At 39.7% G+C, this 17,580-nt stretch overlaps 1 protein-coding gene across 4 annotated transcripts in view; it reads right to left on the bottom strand.

The window, feature by feature from the left end:
• The window catches only part of LOC109034001 (breast cancer anti-estrogen resistance protein 3 homolog), a 186,479-nt gene that overhangs the window by 89,549 nt on the left and 79,350 nt on the right, over positions 1 to 17,580 (bottom strand). For all 4 annotated transcript variants that reach the window (XM_072302716.1, XM_072302714.1, XM_019046889.2 and 1 more), the window contains 2 exons: positions 7,831 to 7,942; positions 140 to 236 (listed from right to left, as the gene is read on the bottom strand). In XM_072302716.1, coding sequence (XP_072158817.1) covers positions 140 to 236; positions 7,831 to 7,942 — 209 coding nt within the window. The remainder of the gene's footprint in view (positions 1 to 139; positions 237 to 7,830; positions 7,943 to 17,580) is intronic.

Here is a 17,580-nt window from a genome sequence, read left to right as displayed (position 1 = left end):
ATTTTAAGTTTTCGTGTCCTGTCCGACCTCACCCATAGACTCGCCCCACTGTGATATGAATAGCAAGGCGAGTGGAAACGAATGATAAGTTAGCGTGGTGCTTTGAGGAGACGAAGGAGAAGTGTCATAATTCACTTACATGGAATCATCCCGGTTGAGCCGCCTGCTCGTGTCGACCGCGACGCTGTGCCGGTGCGACTTCTCTTTCACCCTGGACCGCGGCTTTTCCTCCGCATCTGCAACATGAATAATGCACATTAATGACCACGCGCATTAGAGTACACCACCTTGCCTCTTTGACGTAAGGGCGTAACTCAATTTCCACGCGAACCCTGCTTCACATATAAATCTGTGCTTGCCGGGGCTCATACGGAAATCCTGATACGCTCTCACGTCTGAGGAGCGACGCGACCCATCCTGCCGTGCTTAGGAAGAACGCCGTATGACTCTTCACGCGTTGCCAAATTTCCTTTGATAAAACACGAATTTCCTGGAAACTTGTGAAAATTTTTCTTCCAATTTTTCAGATAATGAAGAAGTTGCATGTGTGAGGGATTTGCGATTTGACTTTTGATTCTTATGTAAAAGTTCGCGAGAAACACGATGGTGCCACTGGTTTTCTCTGAAATCAACTCTCAAGCTCAAAAAAAGCACTCAAGTTGGGGCCAAAATGGAGGGGATATCCCACGCTATCCTGAGAGTCCACGTCTACATCAAAACAAACTCCCCATGCAAAGATAGGGAGCAATTACATTAGCAGGGTTGCCGTGTTTTCAGTTTTGGAGGCCCCAAATAAAGTGGCAGCCCTGTCAATGTATTTGCTCCCTATCTTTGCATGAAGAGTTTGTCTTGATGTAGATGTGGACTCTCAGGATAGCGTGTGATATCCCCTCCGTTTTGGCCTCAACTTAAGAGCTTTTTTTGAGCTTGGGAGTTGATTTCAGATAAAACCAGTGGCATCATCGTGTTTCTCGCGAACTTTTACATTAGAATCAACAGTCAAATCGCAAATTCCTCACACATGCAACATCTCCATTCTGTGCGCAATTTCACGCGAAGTTCCTAAAAATTTCAAGGAAAAATATTCACTATGTCCCGCAAAAATAAACATTTTATCGAAGGAAATTTGGCAACTCTAGAATGTTCATACGGCGTTCCTCCATAGCACGGCAGTATCGGGCGCGGTTGTCGGAAAATCCAAGCCCAGACTTCCTGTCGGCGAGAAAAATCAGCGGGATGAGTGGGCTGCACAACCGATGTAATTCAACAGTAATGGGCCACGAGACAAAGTCTGATGCTGGGAAAAAATGTCACAACTTTCTACCTCAAAATCTTAGAGTCCACGTAAAATAAGTTTACGCACTGCTAGACTGCGACAGAAGATCGTCTGACGTCACGTTTACATGTAAAGTAAATGAAAGAGGCAAGATGGCGGATCTTCTGTCGCAGTCTAGAAGTGCGTAAACTTGTTATGCGTGGTCTCCACGTACAATACGATTCACACAAGATTAATTCCTGTGTGAGATCAATTACTTGTTTGATGTCACAACAATCAACTGTCAAATTGAAGTTAGTTTATACAAATGCCATCATTCGTAGTTTTTGCATTTAACCAATGTTAACTGAGCGTGTTTTTTGAAGAAGGACGTAACTACCAAACTAGCGAGAGTGAACGCGGAACATCGTGAGCGGATCAATTAGATCGCTATTGGACTGCAACTGAAATTAATGCATCCTTCTAATTGCTGCAAGCAACTATAATTACTGCTCCTGAGTAGCTCACATTGCCTACCCGCGTATAATTGAAGGCGAACTGGTGAGAATGAGCGCAACGTTCCATAATGTGCGCAACCTAAACTGAACGAGTCGTTTAAAGAGGGGCGTAATCGCCAAGTTTGAAGTTCCAAGTGTAAGTGTAAAGGCAATATTAGGAAGCAACAATTTTAACCCTGCGGGTCGATTATTGAAATTTATAAACAAAGCTATAGACAAAGAAGACACAAGGCGTATAGGGCGATCCTATTGGTTGCAATCGGTGGTTCTTATAGACTAAGAGGGCTAAATGATGGACTAACTATCGGGTCTCTCGTGGGTTGCCGTTAGTTAGTCCATTACCTACTTCCTATGTCCATTATGCCACCACCAGCTTCTACCAATAGGATCCCTCCAAATCTCTTTTGTCGTCTTTGTCTATAGCTTTGTCTATCAGTTTCAATAATCGGCCCACAGGAGAGGGTTTGCTGCCTGTCTGGAAAAAAGATTGCGCATCCGTCTCCGCGAGTTCTCTAAATTTCAGTGCATTTTGCAATTCGGAACAATAATTTCTGGCTCAGTTGAGAAACAACGTATGAACCATTAGTTTCCCTATGCAAATAAGTGTTTTTACAGATGAGCCAGAAATTACAGTTTCGAATTGCAAAATGTGGTCCAATTAGAAGCCGCACGAACCAAATCGCACTTCCCTTTGGCTCTAATTTTATCTTACGCATCTTTAGTAAAGGATCCTCTGTACGTTGGTGCGTCATTATTTTCCAAAGCGAAGGCTTAAAGACGCTATCAACACTTCGCAAGTAATCGGAAGGAAGCAAAATAGTTTCAAAAGCGCCTCTCTGAAGGAGCTTCGAATACCCGGGGGTCTTGAACAAGTTATTAACGCATCGATGAAATTAATGAAGAGATGAGCTCCATGGTGAGACAGTTCTACGCTTTCATTCAAAGCTTCAATGAAGTGTTTGCGTGTTGTCATTTTAATAGTTAATACCTAGTTATTATAGAAGAGGGAATTTATTTTTCCAACCTGGCAACGAGGCACCGAAAATCTTGTTGTATTTCAATCAATATTCGTGTCGTATCTCTGATTGATGTAGTCTGCAAAATTCCCAAAATGAACTAGGAGTTGCGAGACACTCAACTTCATCGATTTCATCTCTGGCTTTCAATAGCTTCCATCTGAACTGCTTCAATATTAACTTCGTGTCAGGGTGTTTTTGCAATTATAACTTGAGTTTTTGTCTTATTTATCAAACGTATTGCTTCGCAGGTGATAAATTCCTTTACTCGACGTCAGGGCCGGATTTACCTTCTTGCCACCCATGGACCGCCTGCATTTTGCCGCCCCATCTCATTCGTCTCATTCTCATTCGTTTTGAAACATCCATAGAAATCATCAGGTGAACGTGCCGGAGGAGGAGGGGTACATAATACGCGTTTACTCGCGTTTGGCACATTTTGTGTGAAAGCCCTGTCAACACTAGCAAAAGTTCACGGAACTTTGCTCGAAAATTAAGTTCCGTAGACCTATCTCTGTGTGGACGATGCCTTTCATTTATAAGAAAAGAACGAAAAAATTATGAATAAAAATAAACATGAATGTGGTCTAATGATCTTAATTTCCGCCACCGCGCCAACCGCACTGTGTTTGGCGCAATGCGCGAAGTATCTCTACAGTCTTGTAGGCGCTATGCGTTTCACGCTGACCGCTGCTGACCAAGTGACCGCACTGTTTTTGATGCAATGCGTGAATTATTCATGCAGTCTTGTAGACACTATGAATTTCACACTAACCGCTGCTGACCGCACTACGTTTGACGCAATGCGTGAAGTATTCATGGAGTCTTGTAGGCGCTATTGCGGTGGATGACGTCATAAATCGAGTTTTTCAAGGCGCAATAACTCAGTTCATACCTATTCAAGGTAGAAAGTTGCTGTTTAGACAGATCTGATTATTTTTGGTTGATCTGCAAGAGGGAAGCATCAAAACACGATTCTGTGACAAGCGCAACAGACCCATTGGAAATGCACATATCACCCAACGATCCCTACCTCTTTTTCCACGTGTTATTTGACTGAACTTCGCTGATAGACTCGTTTGACGGTTGTATTTTGTGATTTATTGGTAGATTGTACTTGCCCCCTTTTACTTCCCCTGATTTGAAATGCCAACCTAGAAAGTTTTGTTATCGTGCAGTTCTCGCCGATCTTCTGATATGGGCCGAATGGTTGTAAGAGCGCTCAACGGAGTGGTGAATAAAGTTTCCATCCAGACATAACAGACGAACAGAGCCGCGAAATGACGAATTGCTCCGAGTGAGAAATGGCTCACGAACTCCTTTTCATGATGCTAAAAAGCTGGGATTAAACGGGCTTTAAAATTATAAATGTGCTGCCGGAGAGTCCGTGCCCTACCGTAAACGGATGAAAACGCGCGCGAATACGGAGTGCCATAAGCACGACCCAGCTGCATTTCGTGCTCACGGGTAACAAGAGGTTGAGCTTCCACCATAGTTGCCGATTTTTTTCTCTCGAACTTTCTAAAACACTGCCGTCCTCAACGAAAACGCTATACCTCCATTTTGTCCCCGAGCTTTTTACCGAAAAAATGTTTGATTGCCGAAAAGCTGACGAACATTTATCCTTCCTACACTGGAAAAAAAACTCATTGGATCTAAAGTCCAGACTCGTGAAAACATTGACAAGAAAAAGGACTCTTGATTCAATCAGATTTAAGCTTAAATCAAAAGGAAATCCGCTCAAATAAGAGGCTTGGTTCTTGATTTAAGCTTAAATCTGATTGAATCAAGAGTATTTTTTCTTGTCGATGTTTTTAAGAGTCTGGAATCTAGATCCAATGTGTTTTTTTTTTTCCAGTGCACTGAGTTTTTTCCCTTGGAAACTCTACTTTTTTGACCCTGTTCGACCAACATCGCTCTCGTGAAAAACGCATCATCGTGCACCGGAATCCCTTTCCTTGATCACGTTCGCAATTCTGCCGTGCTAAGAAAGAACGCCGTATGAGCCTTCAGACGTTGCCAAGTTTCCTCCTACTGGGAAAATTGTGAATATTTTTTTCAAAAATTTCCAGACTATTTTGTACGCAATTGAATCTAAAATATTCGAAGGATAATGTACATGTCAAGGGAAATTTGGCAGCTCTCGAGTGTTCATACGGCGTTCTTCCTTAACACGGCAGAATTATACTCTATTTTAAAGGGAGTAATATTCCCCCGATCTGGTAACTTAGACTCTGAGTGCCGTACTTATCGAAGCTCGAGTGGCGTGCTATAAGGATTGTCTCTGATCTTTGGCGCGGCGCAGTGGCGGCGTATGCAAAATAATTACGCCTCCTTAAACTGCTCTCACAACGAGTCTCTCAAGACTGTTTACAGATTGTGATCTTCAGTACCGCAACCCTTAACCCTAGACGGGAGCCCTAGCGTGGAGCCCAGAGGATTAAGAGGGGAATGTCGTGCACAGATGTTCAAACCTGAAGACCCTGCTGCTGGATTTAACTAGAATATCTTCATTTTGTTAGAGATGATCGATATGCGTAGCTTTTAACAGTTCGAATTGGCAACAATGTGAGTTTTCTTCGACTGAAAATGCAACTAATGGCGTGAGGGAAATAAAATCCTAGCATTGAGAAAATATGATCTCCCAGTTAAACGCTTGTTGTATGAAAGTAGTCGCAAAAATTGTGTGTTTAGAATTCATTATCATAATGATTTTATGTAATTTAAGCGTGATAAATAGGGCTGAGCACTTTGTTAAGTGTGAATATTAAACTGCACCCTAATTTTAAAGGGCTGCAAAAAATTATATTCAAAGAATTTCTTTGCATTTTCAATATCTTTCAATTTAGCATAGATACCTATGATTGTGATATGGAGAAAAATCACCTACGAAGAAAAAAATGTTAGGCAGAATGTAAAGTTTGAGGAGCGTAAAATGAGGAAAAAGAATGAAAAATTGTTTAGACCGAATACATCTTTAGAAGAAAATTAAAGAAAAAGTATTAAAGCCTTCTTTAGAGCTCTCTTTAATTAATACGTTCAAAGTATTTCAAGAGTCACAGAGTCACAAAGTGGTGTCATAAAAATTAAATAAGATCTACACAGTTGTAGAGCCGAAAAACTGAATTCGTCACATAAATGGTAAATCAATTCTATTAAAAAATATCGACTGTTTCTATCTTTTCAATTTTACATGTGTATAGCAATATTTTTGAACGAGGTAATTCAAAGAAAGTATTACAATGGAATACCATTTTAACCCATTTCCCGCCGCTCTAATTACATATTAATTAATTCTTTTCCGTAAACACTGTCCAATAATTCTTGAAAAATGAACATATTATGCTGATTGTCAGAAAGCAAATGGTATGGAACGAACGGCCACATAAAAGCGCCTTCAAAATGCAGTGATACAATTTGCGTGGCACTTTCAGCAACTCATGGCGGGGCATCACAGATGTTTGCCGTTTGGATGGATTGATGGCTGTGGGATAGGAAATATAATCAAGGTTTCAATGCAGTTGTCTTTTACAAATATTCCATGAAGTATTTATGGCTTATCGGGATAAGCCTAAGTAGCTACACTCGCCTCTCAGACATTAGAATAAATACGGTGAATGCATAAGTTGAATTCTCTGGATGTTAGGGTACGCGTCAAGAGAAGGAAGCTGAGTTAAGTAGGAAAGCACCCACGATAATCAAAAGTTAGTAGGACTGAACTTCATCCATCTAAATTTACGTTGAATAGTCGATATTAATTTATCGAAGCCCACCGCTTTGCCTAAAATCGATTATTCACAATAGATTTTAATTAAAAAAAGAGATCGCCGCCGCGATTTGCGATGACTGCTGCTGGCGAAAAAAGCAAGGCACATCCAGACACTACTAAAACTGAGCGACCACTTCAATCTGACGAGGAAGGTAGTTTCACCATTTTTAACAATATAAAAAGAGAAAGAAAGAAAAAGGAATCTTGATTTCCCTCTTGCAAGATTATGAATTCATATTACTGATGCGTCGGAGGAGAAAATTTGAACGAAATGCACATCGATGTTTACGGCACAAAAGAATGCTCAGACGGACACTGAGAAAAAGAGCGCACATTTGAAAAGACGCGCCACTCCAAGTGGTAAGTAACTCCTCCCATTTTGGCGCCAAACGTGGACAGAGTAAGTTAGCGCTATCTCTGAGCGAAGAGAAGTTGCAGACCTTTTGGAACAGTACACAATTGCTCCGCTAGAGTGCTGCACTCACTCGTCTGCAAGCTCGCCTCTTGTCGTATCATGACCGCGTACTTTGAACTTCAAAGCTTTGCACCATGCGTCAATTTTGCGTGAAGAACAGTTAGTTGAATGATCGCACGTGACTTGCGGTTGAAACTTCGGATAAAGTTTTGAGTACGAAGAATGCATCCATCTTTCATTGCACGTTTAAAGAAATTTAATAAATTGATGTGATTTCCTTTTAGATAAAAAATTATCTTAAGAGTCGTCTCTATTGTAATTAAATTATTTTAATTTTAGTCATAATAGTCATGAGCCTAGTATTAATGCAAAAGTTTAATGTATGTTCGTTATAAGATAATAAATAGGAAGCTGAAATAACTAGAAGAATATGTGATGATTATTTTTATCTAATTTTCAATGATTTATATGCGAAAAACCTAACAATAAATCACAGATTTTGTAGCTGATAGTGATTTTTTTTAGAGCTTATCTTTCGTGAAGATGGCTTTTCATAAAATCGCGCTTGATCAGGAAAAAACTCATTTATTTGAAATTTCAACGTACCTTTAGGTAAGTCGTCTCGTCAGAGGTCAACAAGTTCATTAAACATTGATTCAATTGCCATGCAGAGGGTGAGAAGGTACTCTTTTTTTGAGTGGAATTCGCTGCTTCGTAGAAGTAAGAGAATATTTTGAAGCGTACGTGGTTCATTAATTGTGCATAGGCGAGGCAAATATAATATGTTTGACCCAGGTTAAAAATACGCTTATCATCTCCGTTTATGATTAATTTAATGATAAAACTTGAAGACTTACTTTCATTATATTTGGTACTAAGCGCGACCAGACTGGCCACCATCCTGGCACGATGCGTTGCATTTTTTACACCCAACTGCTTCAAGTCAGCCTCCGTGTAGTCAAGAATACTCTGAAATGAAAAGAAAAATGTATTAAAAGAAACCAGATTACACAAACTCTTTACATAACATTTGCAATTGAAATTCTGACTGGAGGTCTTAATTGAAAATTATCTTAGGCTACCCAGCTGAGCTAGTATTTCCTGCTTATCATATACATAAAAAAAATTGGACAGAATATTCGTAACCGAAAAAAATAAAAAAATATAACTCGTGTACCTCTGATACTGCCTTCCTCTCTTATCCTGCATATATACATGCGATGAAAAGTAAGACGGGTACGAAATGACAGAGCGACATTAAACCCATAAGACGATAGTTTACTAAAATTATTAGAATTCGATAATTTAAAACAAATTCGTGTTTTTTTGCCAACAAAAGAGTTTAAAACGCGAGGAATGTAAAACTGACAAGAAAGTCAAAGAAAAATTAAATGAAGAGTAAAAACTCAAATCGTGGTACCTAAGCGTCATCAGGTGTTGCTAAGATTGAACGCTTTCCCCCCTGTTTAGCAGAGAACAAAGAGCCTGAGAAATTCCTGTCATAAAGTTAAGTGCAAAATCTGGAGAAAAGTTCGTCATTGAAGTCGATTAAGCGAGGATATTTCGATTGATTTACCGTGAAAAACACCATGGGCAATTCTAGATGGCGATAACCAAGTTTGGAATTTCAACTGCTCAAACCCTGGTAACATTTTGCTTCTTAATCTGCGTCTTGGAGGCTTCTTGGAGGCTTCTGAAAAGTCCAAGAAGCTCTGAAGAAGACGATTTTTCTGTACTTGGTGACTACTTTGAGCATTCTTGAGTCCTTCTTCGCCGTCCGATCCATTGTTTTCATCGAAGGGCGATAACTACCCGTGACGGCCGCGAGACCCGGATTCGAAAAAGGTCGTTCCGCTTTAATGAGGGTCGTCGAGGGTCGTCACTGATAATCGGACCCTTCTTGAAGAATGCTTGTACTCTTCCTGCTCTAGAAGTTTCGCATGCGGCCTAACTGTCAGGCACTTAGACGCGGAATCTATCGTTGTAGTTCCAGTTTGAGCGATTCTTCACGCGATTAGTCCTTTTTTCAATCCCCGAGAGTGCGGCACATGCGTGCATCTCCCAGAACCTACTATTTGCACCACTTATCATTTATTTTTGAAGTTCAGAATGAAGTTTTGGAAATTTCTTGAACGTTGACATGCAGTTCCTCCTCTAATAAATACTATTACGAATATTTTGACATCTCAAACCTTTAGCTAATTTAAGGAGACTTCAAACAGAAGTGCCAGCAACGACTGATATCCAATCAATTATCCTTTTAGTCTATTAGATTAATTACATTAAATTCGTTCGACTGTTAAAATGAATCAATGTAGCCTTTTGTCATCATTTTACTCTCTAATAATGTGGTATAATGATACTCAGCAAATTTTTCCGAAGTGCAGTTGAACGGATTTTAACAGTATTTGCCCACTTCATTAAACATTGCCAAAATCACTCTCATTTTTTATTTTTTCAACAGAAAAGTATCCAATTTTTTTCCTTGAAATGTGGGGAATTCATTCTCTTAAACTTAGGAGAAATTTACAGAAGTTTCAAGGTGTTATGTTGTTTGGTTCTCATTTTAAGTAAATGAAACTTGAGAGGAAAATTACGCGCCATGAAATGCACTTTTGTCCTTTGCTCACACGTCAAGAATGAGAACTAAAAGTGGGAGTCGTTTGTGCGTTGTAGAGTGATGCCCTAAATTTTTTGAGTGTCGCGCACTCAGCAATTAATGCGGATTGGATACTCAACAGTTATCAGCTTGTCTGAACTATTTGAATACATTAAGTAAGTTAAGTTAAGTAAGTTAAGAAATTCTGGTGCAATCCTTCCAATTCATGCGAGCATAATGCAATGTATAAAGATGCTAATACGGAATTCTTTATTCGCCCCAATATTCTCTAAAAAGTAAAAAAAATAAATAGAAATATGAAACAATTTCTTACTCGAGGGAAAAAAGCGTAACTTTGTATGGTTTTTAGAGAATGTCTCAAAGCTCGCCAGTTTTCGGAACGCGAAAAAGCCTCGATGGCTTCACCTTCTCTGCATCTTTCTGCCTAAAAGTTGATCCTTTGTAATACATGTCAATGCGCGCTCGCGCGGTGTAATCCAGGGTCGTTCCGAAATTTAATAGAATATTGTGAACTGATAATTTCATTCTTCTGCCCCCGCAATCAGACTCGGAAGATGAAGGCCAATATTTCAATTGTTTAGACGAGTCACTGAGGTTCAAAATCGCATACCTACCTTTCTTTGAATTTGAACATAATTTTTTAAGATAATGGTTGCTGATAACGTCAATTTTCAATTTATGAAAGTCTTCCTCCCATCGGAAAATCATTAAAACAGCTGTCACCATATCTTTGACGCTGTCGCGTCTGATGTCATGCGCCGACTGGTCTCATTTTCGTGCCCAAAGTAACTGAGGATCATGATGTGGGCTAACGCTAACAACGGCTCACCATTGTTACCAATTGAGTGTAGTATTGCAAGCTTGTAAGAATACAGATGTGCGTTTTCCAACACAAACCGACATCGTCGAAGACCGTCAAACAAGGCTCCCTCCGAACGAAAGGCAAAATAAGAACAATAATATTCCGTGGCCGTGTTTTTTTTTGTTCGAAAAGAGAAGAGTGCGAACCTTTCTGGTGGCACGGCGTGGCGTTGGCAAAGGCTCCTATCAAGCATAGCAGGTCAATATCCTCGAAGACGCGCTGACCCTAACCTTTGAGATTCGTCACACTTTCCATCGCAACGTCGCTCCTTCATTCATGCCAGTTTTTTTCCCGCATCCACCGATCCGACCTATTTCGGTCAAAGCAGGGCGGTTTTCGTATGATTCAATCTGATCTTTCCCTCCCCTCCCTCATCTATGTTCACTTGACACATCCCGATCATTCGGATTACCAATATGTTGAATCGTATATTTTCAAGACGGCGCGGCCGCGAGAGGACTGTGAGCCTTGATTTACTTTTACGATTTTCTAACGGGAGAATCCGTGTTGTATTGCCGTCATTTCGTCAATTTCAGTTTTTCACTGATTTACTGTTTGTTTCTTTCTTTCTTTCTGTGTGACTGCAAAAGGAGGAGGGGATTTTTCACACTATTATCTGGTCTCAGCATCATTTTTTTTCAAGGGAAAAGTTGGAAATGTAACCCCTGATGACGTGTAATCGAGTCCCTTCTTTAACTTTCCAATGGAATAAAATGCATTCATCATCACATAAGACTCTTCAGAGACAATATTTTAATTAGTTTGTATCCTCAATTTCGATAAAATGACAATCATAAGAGCATGTTTTCAAGTAGACTTGCGTTAGGTGAGGTGAGCTGAAAGACGTGTTATCGTGTTTCACGCTGTTATGATGACCGATGACCCTCCGCTGTGACCAGCAGGTCGCATTTATGTTTTTTTTTTTTTTTTTTTTTTTTTTTTTTTTTTTTTTTTTTGGCAGGGTCCATTGCAGATTGTAGTTACACCCTTATGTCAGGTAGGCGACAAATAGTGATATAGGTTACGTGCGTAACACCGTAACACTTTAATATTGTTGGACAAAACTTCACACGAAAAAAATATGACTTTCGATGCTAAAAAATCGCCTCACGGTGGCAAGTATTCATAAAAAACCGGACGTGGGGAAAAAGGGGTTGAAAAGAGCGTTACGGAAAGTGTATTACGGTGTTACAGGCTGCGTTACGGGTATGCGATGAGGGGGAAGGGAAGTCAAAATATCCACTTTTCCTGCAACGTATACATTACTAGGCCCTGCCCGCTGACTGCTACGCGGCCCAACCCCCGGGAGGGCGCCTCGCGCCCTCAGGCTCAGGCCCTCTTCGCGGGCCCTTTACGCATATGTATAGGCAAATGTATGTTCTTAGATTTTAATACACCATTTTGTGTTCGAGCTGCATCGATTTCAAAATTTTAAATCCATAATAACTGTAGGAAAATTGGCTGGTGCTCAGGACGCCGCCATTTTGATTTTTCCAAAATTGAGAAAACCCACGATCAGTTTTTTGGAAATATCTCATCAATGGTTAATCGCGTCAACGTCATTGAGATCAGAAACCAAAAAAAATCCAATCAGAATTAAAAATTTTGAGCTCTAATGAGTACCAGTACATAACTTACCGTGTTGCAATACAAAACTTTTACTTCCAACTTTTGCTTTGATGCAGTCTTGGATTTTGCAAGATTTTCAGTTGGGTTCTCTGACGAGTGTGATCTACTGATGAGGTGTGAACACAACCAAAATTATAGATCTCTCGACGTTACCTCAACTTAATAGTCCAATGCAAACTGCCTGAGCTGAACACTCTCCCCCATCAGTTCTGTACTTTAGAGCTTTTAATTAGAGCTCAAAATTTTTGGATTTGATTGAAAAGTTTTGAATTTTTTGGCGTTGCCCCCCCCCCCCCCTCAAAAAATGGTGTGGGCCAAGCACTATTTTACCAACTTGTTGCACAGTTTCGGCCACGTTTTTCGGTTTTTTTTCTTCTTTTTTTCATGATTTCAAAGGAGATGGTTGCCAAAATCAAGGGTCGACAAATTTAAGGGAGGAGCTAATAAACTGCTTTTTCTCAGGATTAAATAAAGTTTAGGAACCATTGACATATGTTTTCTAGAAGTAAATTTTACGTTCTTTTCAAAGAGCATAACAGTTTTTTTTCTCTCAGATAATCATGGCTGGAGATATGAAGCAAAGTTTCCCCTAAAATCAGCAAAAGTACGCCTTTTTTTAGCTAATTTTTGAAGAAAACGATAATTTTACTACCAAAAAATTAAGCTTGAAAAACAGAGGAGGGTGATTTCGGTAGGAAATTTTATGTTCTTTCTGCTGCTTTTTTTGGTTTTTTTTTGTAAGATTAACCGTTGAGGAGATTTTTCCAAAAACTGATCGTGGGTTTTCTCAATTTTGGAAAATTCAAAATGGCGGCGCCCTGAGCACCAGCCAATTTTCCTGCAGTAATTATGGGCATTTTCGAACTTCTATATCACCTAGGAATCGAAAAAAATTGGTTTGGTTTGAAGGAAAAAACCCATGTTGAGCGGTGTAAGTAATGTTTTGTAAAAAAAATTGGAGACCGCAAATCTCCCATTAAAAATCGGCCTATACATTATGACGGTTCGATGATGCGGATAGGAATAGTGAGAAAGTGTATTAAATAGTATATTATAGGATCACAATAAGTCCAAACCGCCGTAACATATATAGCCAAGCGTCAAGTCACAGCCGTCCAAAACCCTGAATCTCACTTACGAGTTGCTCACGGAGTTATCGCATTTACTCAGCTTATTTTCCCAACATCATCATAAAATAGAAGCATTACGAGGCATATCGGATCAAAATGTTTACCATCTTCGTTTTTTCCGAATTTGGTGAAAAATTCGCATTTCTACGCCGATCTTTTTTAAATTCTATATCCAACCTACTGACACTAGAGAAAAATCAAGTGGACGTGCACTATATTATGGGAGGCCAACAGATTCGCCGAACGTCCGATTTAAAGGGAAAAATTCACGCAGGGAAAAATTCACTCAATGATCGAGGTTTATTCTCGAATTTTAATATGAAATTGGCAACTCTGTCCGGAACTACCTTTTCCGTTGAACGAAGTTGCCACATGAAACACGGAGGATACGAGATTCTCAATAACATATTGAGAGGTGACAAGAATCTTGGCAGCACTGTTGAACGTTGCATCGTAGTCCGTATAATCTTCCGGATCTACAGGCGAAGTTCCGGATCTACAGGCGAAATTCCGGATTTCGGCCGGTTAGAACTACGTTTTCTGTTTCTTTCTTCAACGGTTCTCTTCCCCTCTTCCCCAACATTACTCCTAGCGAAATAAAAATGCCTCCAAATCGATTGAGCTTCCCGTTTTTTTATCTGCAGATTTTTTTCTGACCTTACTGCCTACCATCCAAGAAGTTTTCTCCGAAATATGGAATTAATGAAACATTTTAGGAGTGAATACCTAATCAACACCTGGTTAGCGCAAGTCGGTGTTAGTCAGATTGTACGTGGGTGTCCCTTGTCCTGTAAAAGAACCTGAATTCTTTCCGTTATGTCCATGCAATTTTTATCCGAAAACTTTTTACATTTTAGCTCTATTTCCACGACAAGAGTTATTATTCTCAGGCCTCTGGATTTTCTCAAAAAAGTCTTCATAGATTCCCATGCATTCAATCAGTTGGAAATTCTCCTGACTAGCTATGACCTATAGGGAAAAAAAAAATCAACAACAGTCTATTTTTCGTGTTCGAGCAATCGAATGGGCTATATTTTGAAAGGTAATTCGGTTAAAGAGACATTTTTAAAAAAAAAATTTAAGACTTTTTAAACCCCTTTTACAATTAGATATGTCTTTTTGAGGATTTTTGAAAATTTAACGACAACAAAGGGACCTGCTCAATAAAGTATTCTGCACGGACACTGTACTGAGCTGTGCCCATTTTCTCAAAATTTCATTTTTGGTAATGTGGCAACACTACTTTTCCGAAATCCTGGCACAAAATGCAGGTCAGCGGACCAGGCATGCTCAGTAAAGGGACAAGGCGGGTCGGGCTTCAACAACGACTGGCGCGGCGCGGCGGCGCAGTAAAGAAAGAAAAGGCCTCTTGCATTCATTTCCACCCTTGTTTTCATGAAATAATAAAAGTAAAGGCACAAGAGTCAAGACCACTTCCATCCCAATGTTGCCAACTTGGAGCAACTGTAATTAAATATGTCATGCCTTAAAGAGCCTGTAGTTGACGCATAAGAAATGGCAGGGAGGCAACGCAGAGGAGCCCTGCGGGGCGATTATTGAAATGATATCGACTGTATGTCAGCGCTTTGTCGTGTCGCGCCATCGACTAAGCCATTGCTAAGTCGATGGCGCGACACGACAAAGCGCTGACATACAGTCGATATCATTTCAATAATCGCCCCGCAGCCCAGCCCCTGGTTCTACGGCAAAACCAGCCGTTCATTGGGGGTTTTATTCATTGGCAGCGTTGTGTCGCTAGACTCTCTCTCTTGCCTATCCGAATTTGAAGACAAATCTAATCAATTGGTTGATTTATAGAACCGCGGAAAATTATATTATCTCTGCTACAAGAGAAGCGAAATTTCTTGTAAGGTTAATCCTAAGTATCATTGAAAAACACGCAAAAATAGCCCATCCGTCCTGCGGTCACAGAAATTCAAAGAGTTCAATGCAAGGCCAGATTTACAATATACGCACGTAGGCTCGTAAGGCCCCCGAGGGGCCCAACGTAAGGGACTGGTGGCTATTTTTGACCCTTCAAATTATTGGCAGTTTGACACTTTTTAGTGTTCAGTTTTACGCAAATTTACAAGGGCAAAGAATAAAAGTAGTGAATATTTTATCCTGCACTCAAGTGATTTTGGCAACAGTGGAAAACGTCAAAAATAGGCATCAAAGGCTAAAAAAACAAAATATAATATTTCGCAACAAGTTGTGAGATATCTTTGTCGCCTCATCTTCGTGATATCTCAATTGAGTGCGATGAGAAGTACGATTATTTTGCTGTGCGTGGCGCCTCAAAAACGACTGCGCCGTGAACCTCCTACCCCCACCCATGGGTCACAAGTGTGATTTTCTCGTATCAAATAGGTCTCTAGATGCCTCCCTAAGAGATTATCATTATTTTCACCTGGGCGCATTTTATAAAACGTCTTGTTGAAAAACGCATTTCCGCGGATCGATCTGTTTTTCTCCGATTTACAGCAATGTAATTATTTTCAAAATGTTGACCGCTTTAAGTGGTAAGCTAAACAATAGCTAAAAATATTAAGATCCGTCCAAGCAGCAACTTTGTATGTTCAATATTAACCGGGATATCGCGATTTTTGAAACATTCGGTTTATGACGTCATCCACCGCGGTAGTGACACCCTGGTTTCTTCCACCTTGCTTTCATCCGAGTTTCATGTTGAGAAATGGTATCACACCCGCAATGGATGACGTCATAACCCGAATTTGTCAAAGCGCGATATCTTGGTTATTCAACGGTAGGAAGTTGCTGTTATGACAGATCTTATTATTTTTAGCTGATCTACAAGAATCAAGCATTAAAACACGATTCTAAGACCAGTGCAACTGATGCATCACCGAGAGGCGTACAAAATCGTGGTTCCTTTGGGGTAAGGGCGTACCTCAGTTTCTACGTGAGCCCTGTTCTCCGTATAGTTCAATGCTCTCCGTTACGCACACGGAATTAGAGATACCCCTTACCTCAGAGGAGCCACGAAATGTGCCACAAGTCAAGAAGTCAAAACGTCTTATTAAACGACTAGATAATGTGAATTATCCTCAGAGAGGTCCTAACTCATTTTCACACGAGGCACCTACTACCACTACGCACGAATTCATTGAGTCAGGATTCCAGGATTTTGCTCGTAAACCAGAGAAGCAGTGCCGGTCGTTGTAGTAATAAACAAACAACTTCACACTTGATTTTCAAAAGACCATCACTTTGTTTGTAGACAAAAGGCGAGACTCGCTGCACTCCTTCCGAAAGCATTCCCCGCATTTGACAGAATATAGATACACCTCCTACTAAACATTGCAGAATTATCCAGTTAAACGTTTAAATTTCAAATAAAATTATAATGGTGAGAAAATTTTACCGGTAAATGTGAAAGTCAAATAAATCTTGCTCGTGTTTGAATCTTACGCTTATTATTTATGATTGGAGGTATCCCTAATTTCACTTCTTAATACTGGATTAGACATTTTACAAGCTAAGATTCATTTGAGAACTGACTCTGAATGATGTACTAAAGTATGACAAGTGATAAAATAAAAATTGATGAAGTCTCGTCAGTGATAGCATATTTGAATTATCATATTAATAAAAATTATAAGAAAAAAATTAAGAAACCAACTCAATGTGTTTCAATTTAGGGAGAAATTGTTTGAATGAGTATAGAAGAAGGAATCATTCATTCAGAGTTCACTAGTGACAATAAGTTGGGATTTTATTCTAATTTGAGGTACAATCTGCACAAATTGACAACTTCGGAAATCCGGTTTGAGAAAATTAGTTAATTAGGGCATAGGCGTGCATATTGCTTTTGTGCGTTCAAAATCGGGACTTGTCAAATAGGGTGAGTTGCGTAACGCGGTGAATTTAATTTTCAAGATTTTAAATGAGTAAACCTTTGGATTCGATGTATTATTTTCTGCCGGCATTTTCGACTGTTTTTATTTTTAGGTCAGGATTGGCTAATTTAGATAATTTTAAAACGAGTTCAAAAACTCATCAAAGAAAATTATCAAATTACGACGTCATCGATAAAAAAATGTTACACATCATGGTAAACTCACGTTACGGGGTACCTCAAATTTACATAGTGCTAAAAATACATTCCTTGAAAACGCAATGATACCTACGTAACCCTGGCAAAGTCTATAATTCCTTTTTTTCTCTGCAAACTACGCAGGTTAGCAAGTTTTCAAGCTTGCAACTTTGATAGTATTATGAAAATGAGACACCTCGATTTTCGGAAAATTTACAAGAAAATTAAGATACTTGCGAGTAATTTCATGGCATAACTCATAAAAAAAATTGATGCAAGGAACAAAAATCACAATTTACGAAACGTCAT

This window comes from Bemisia tabaci, chromosome 7, assembly GCF_918797505.1.
Source record: "Bemisia tabaci chromosome 7, PGI_BMITA_v3".
Classification (NCBI taxonomy): Eukaryota; Metazoa; Arthropoda; class Insecta; order Hemiptera; family Aleyrodidae; genus Bemisia; species Bemisia tabaci.
Note: the sequence above shows the minus strand (reverse complement) of the source record. Positions and strands in the feature narration are given on the sequence as shown.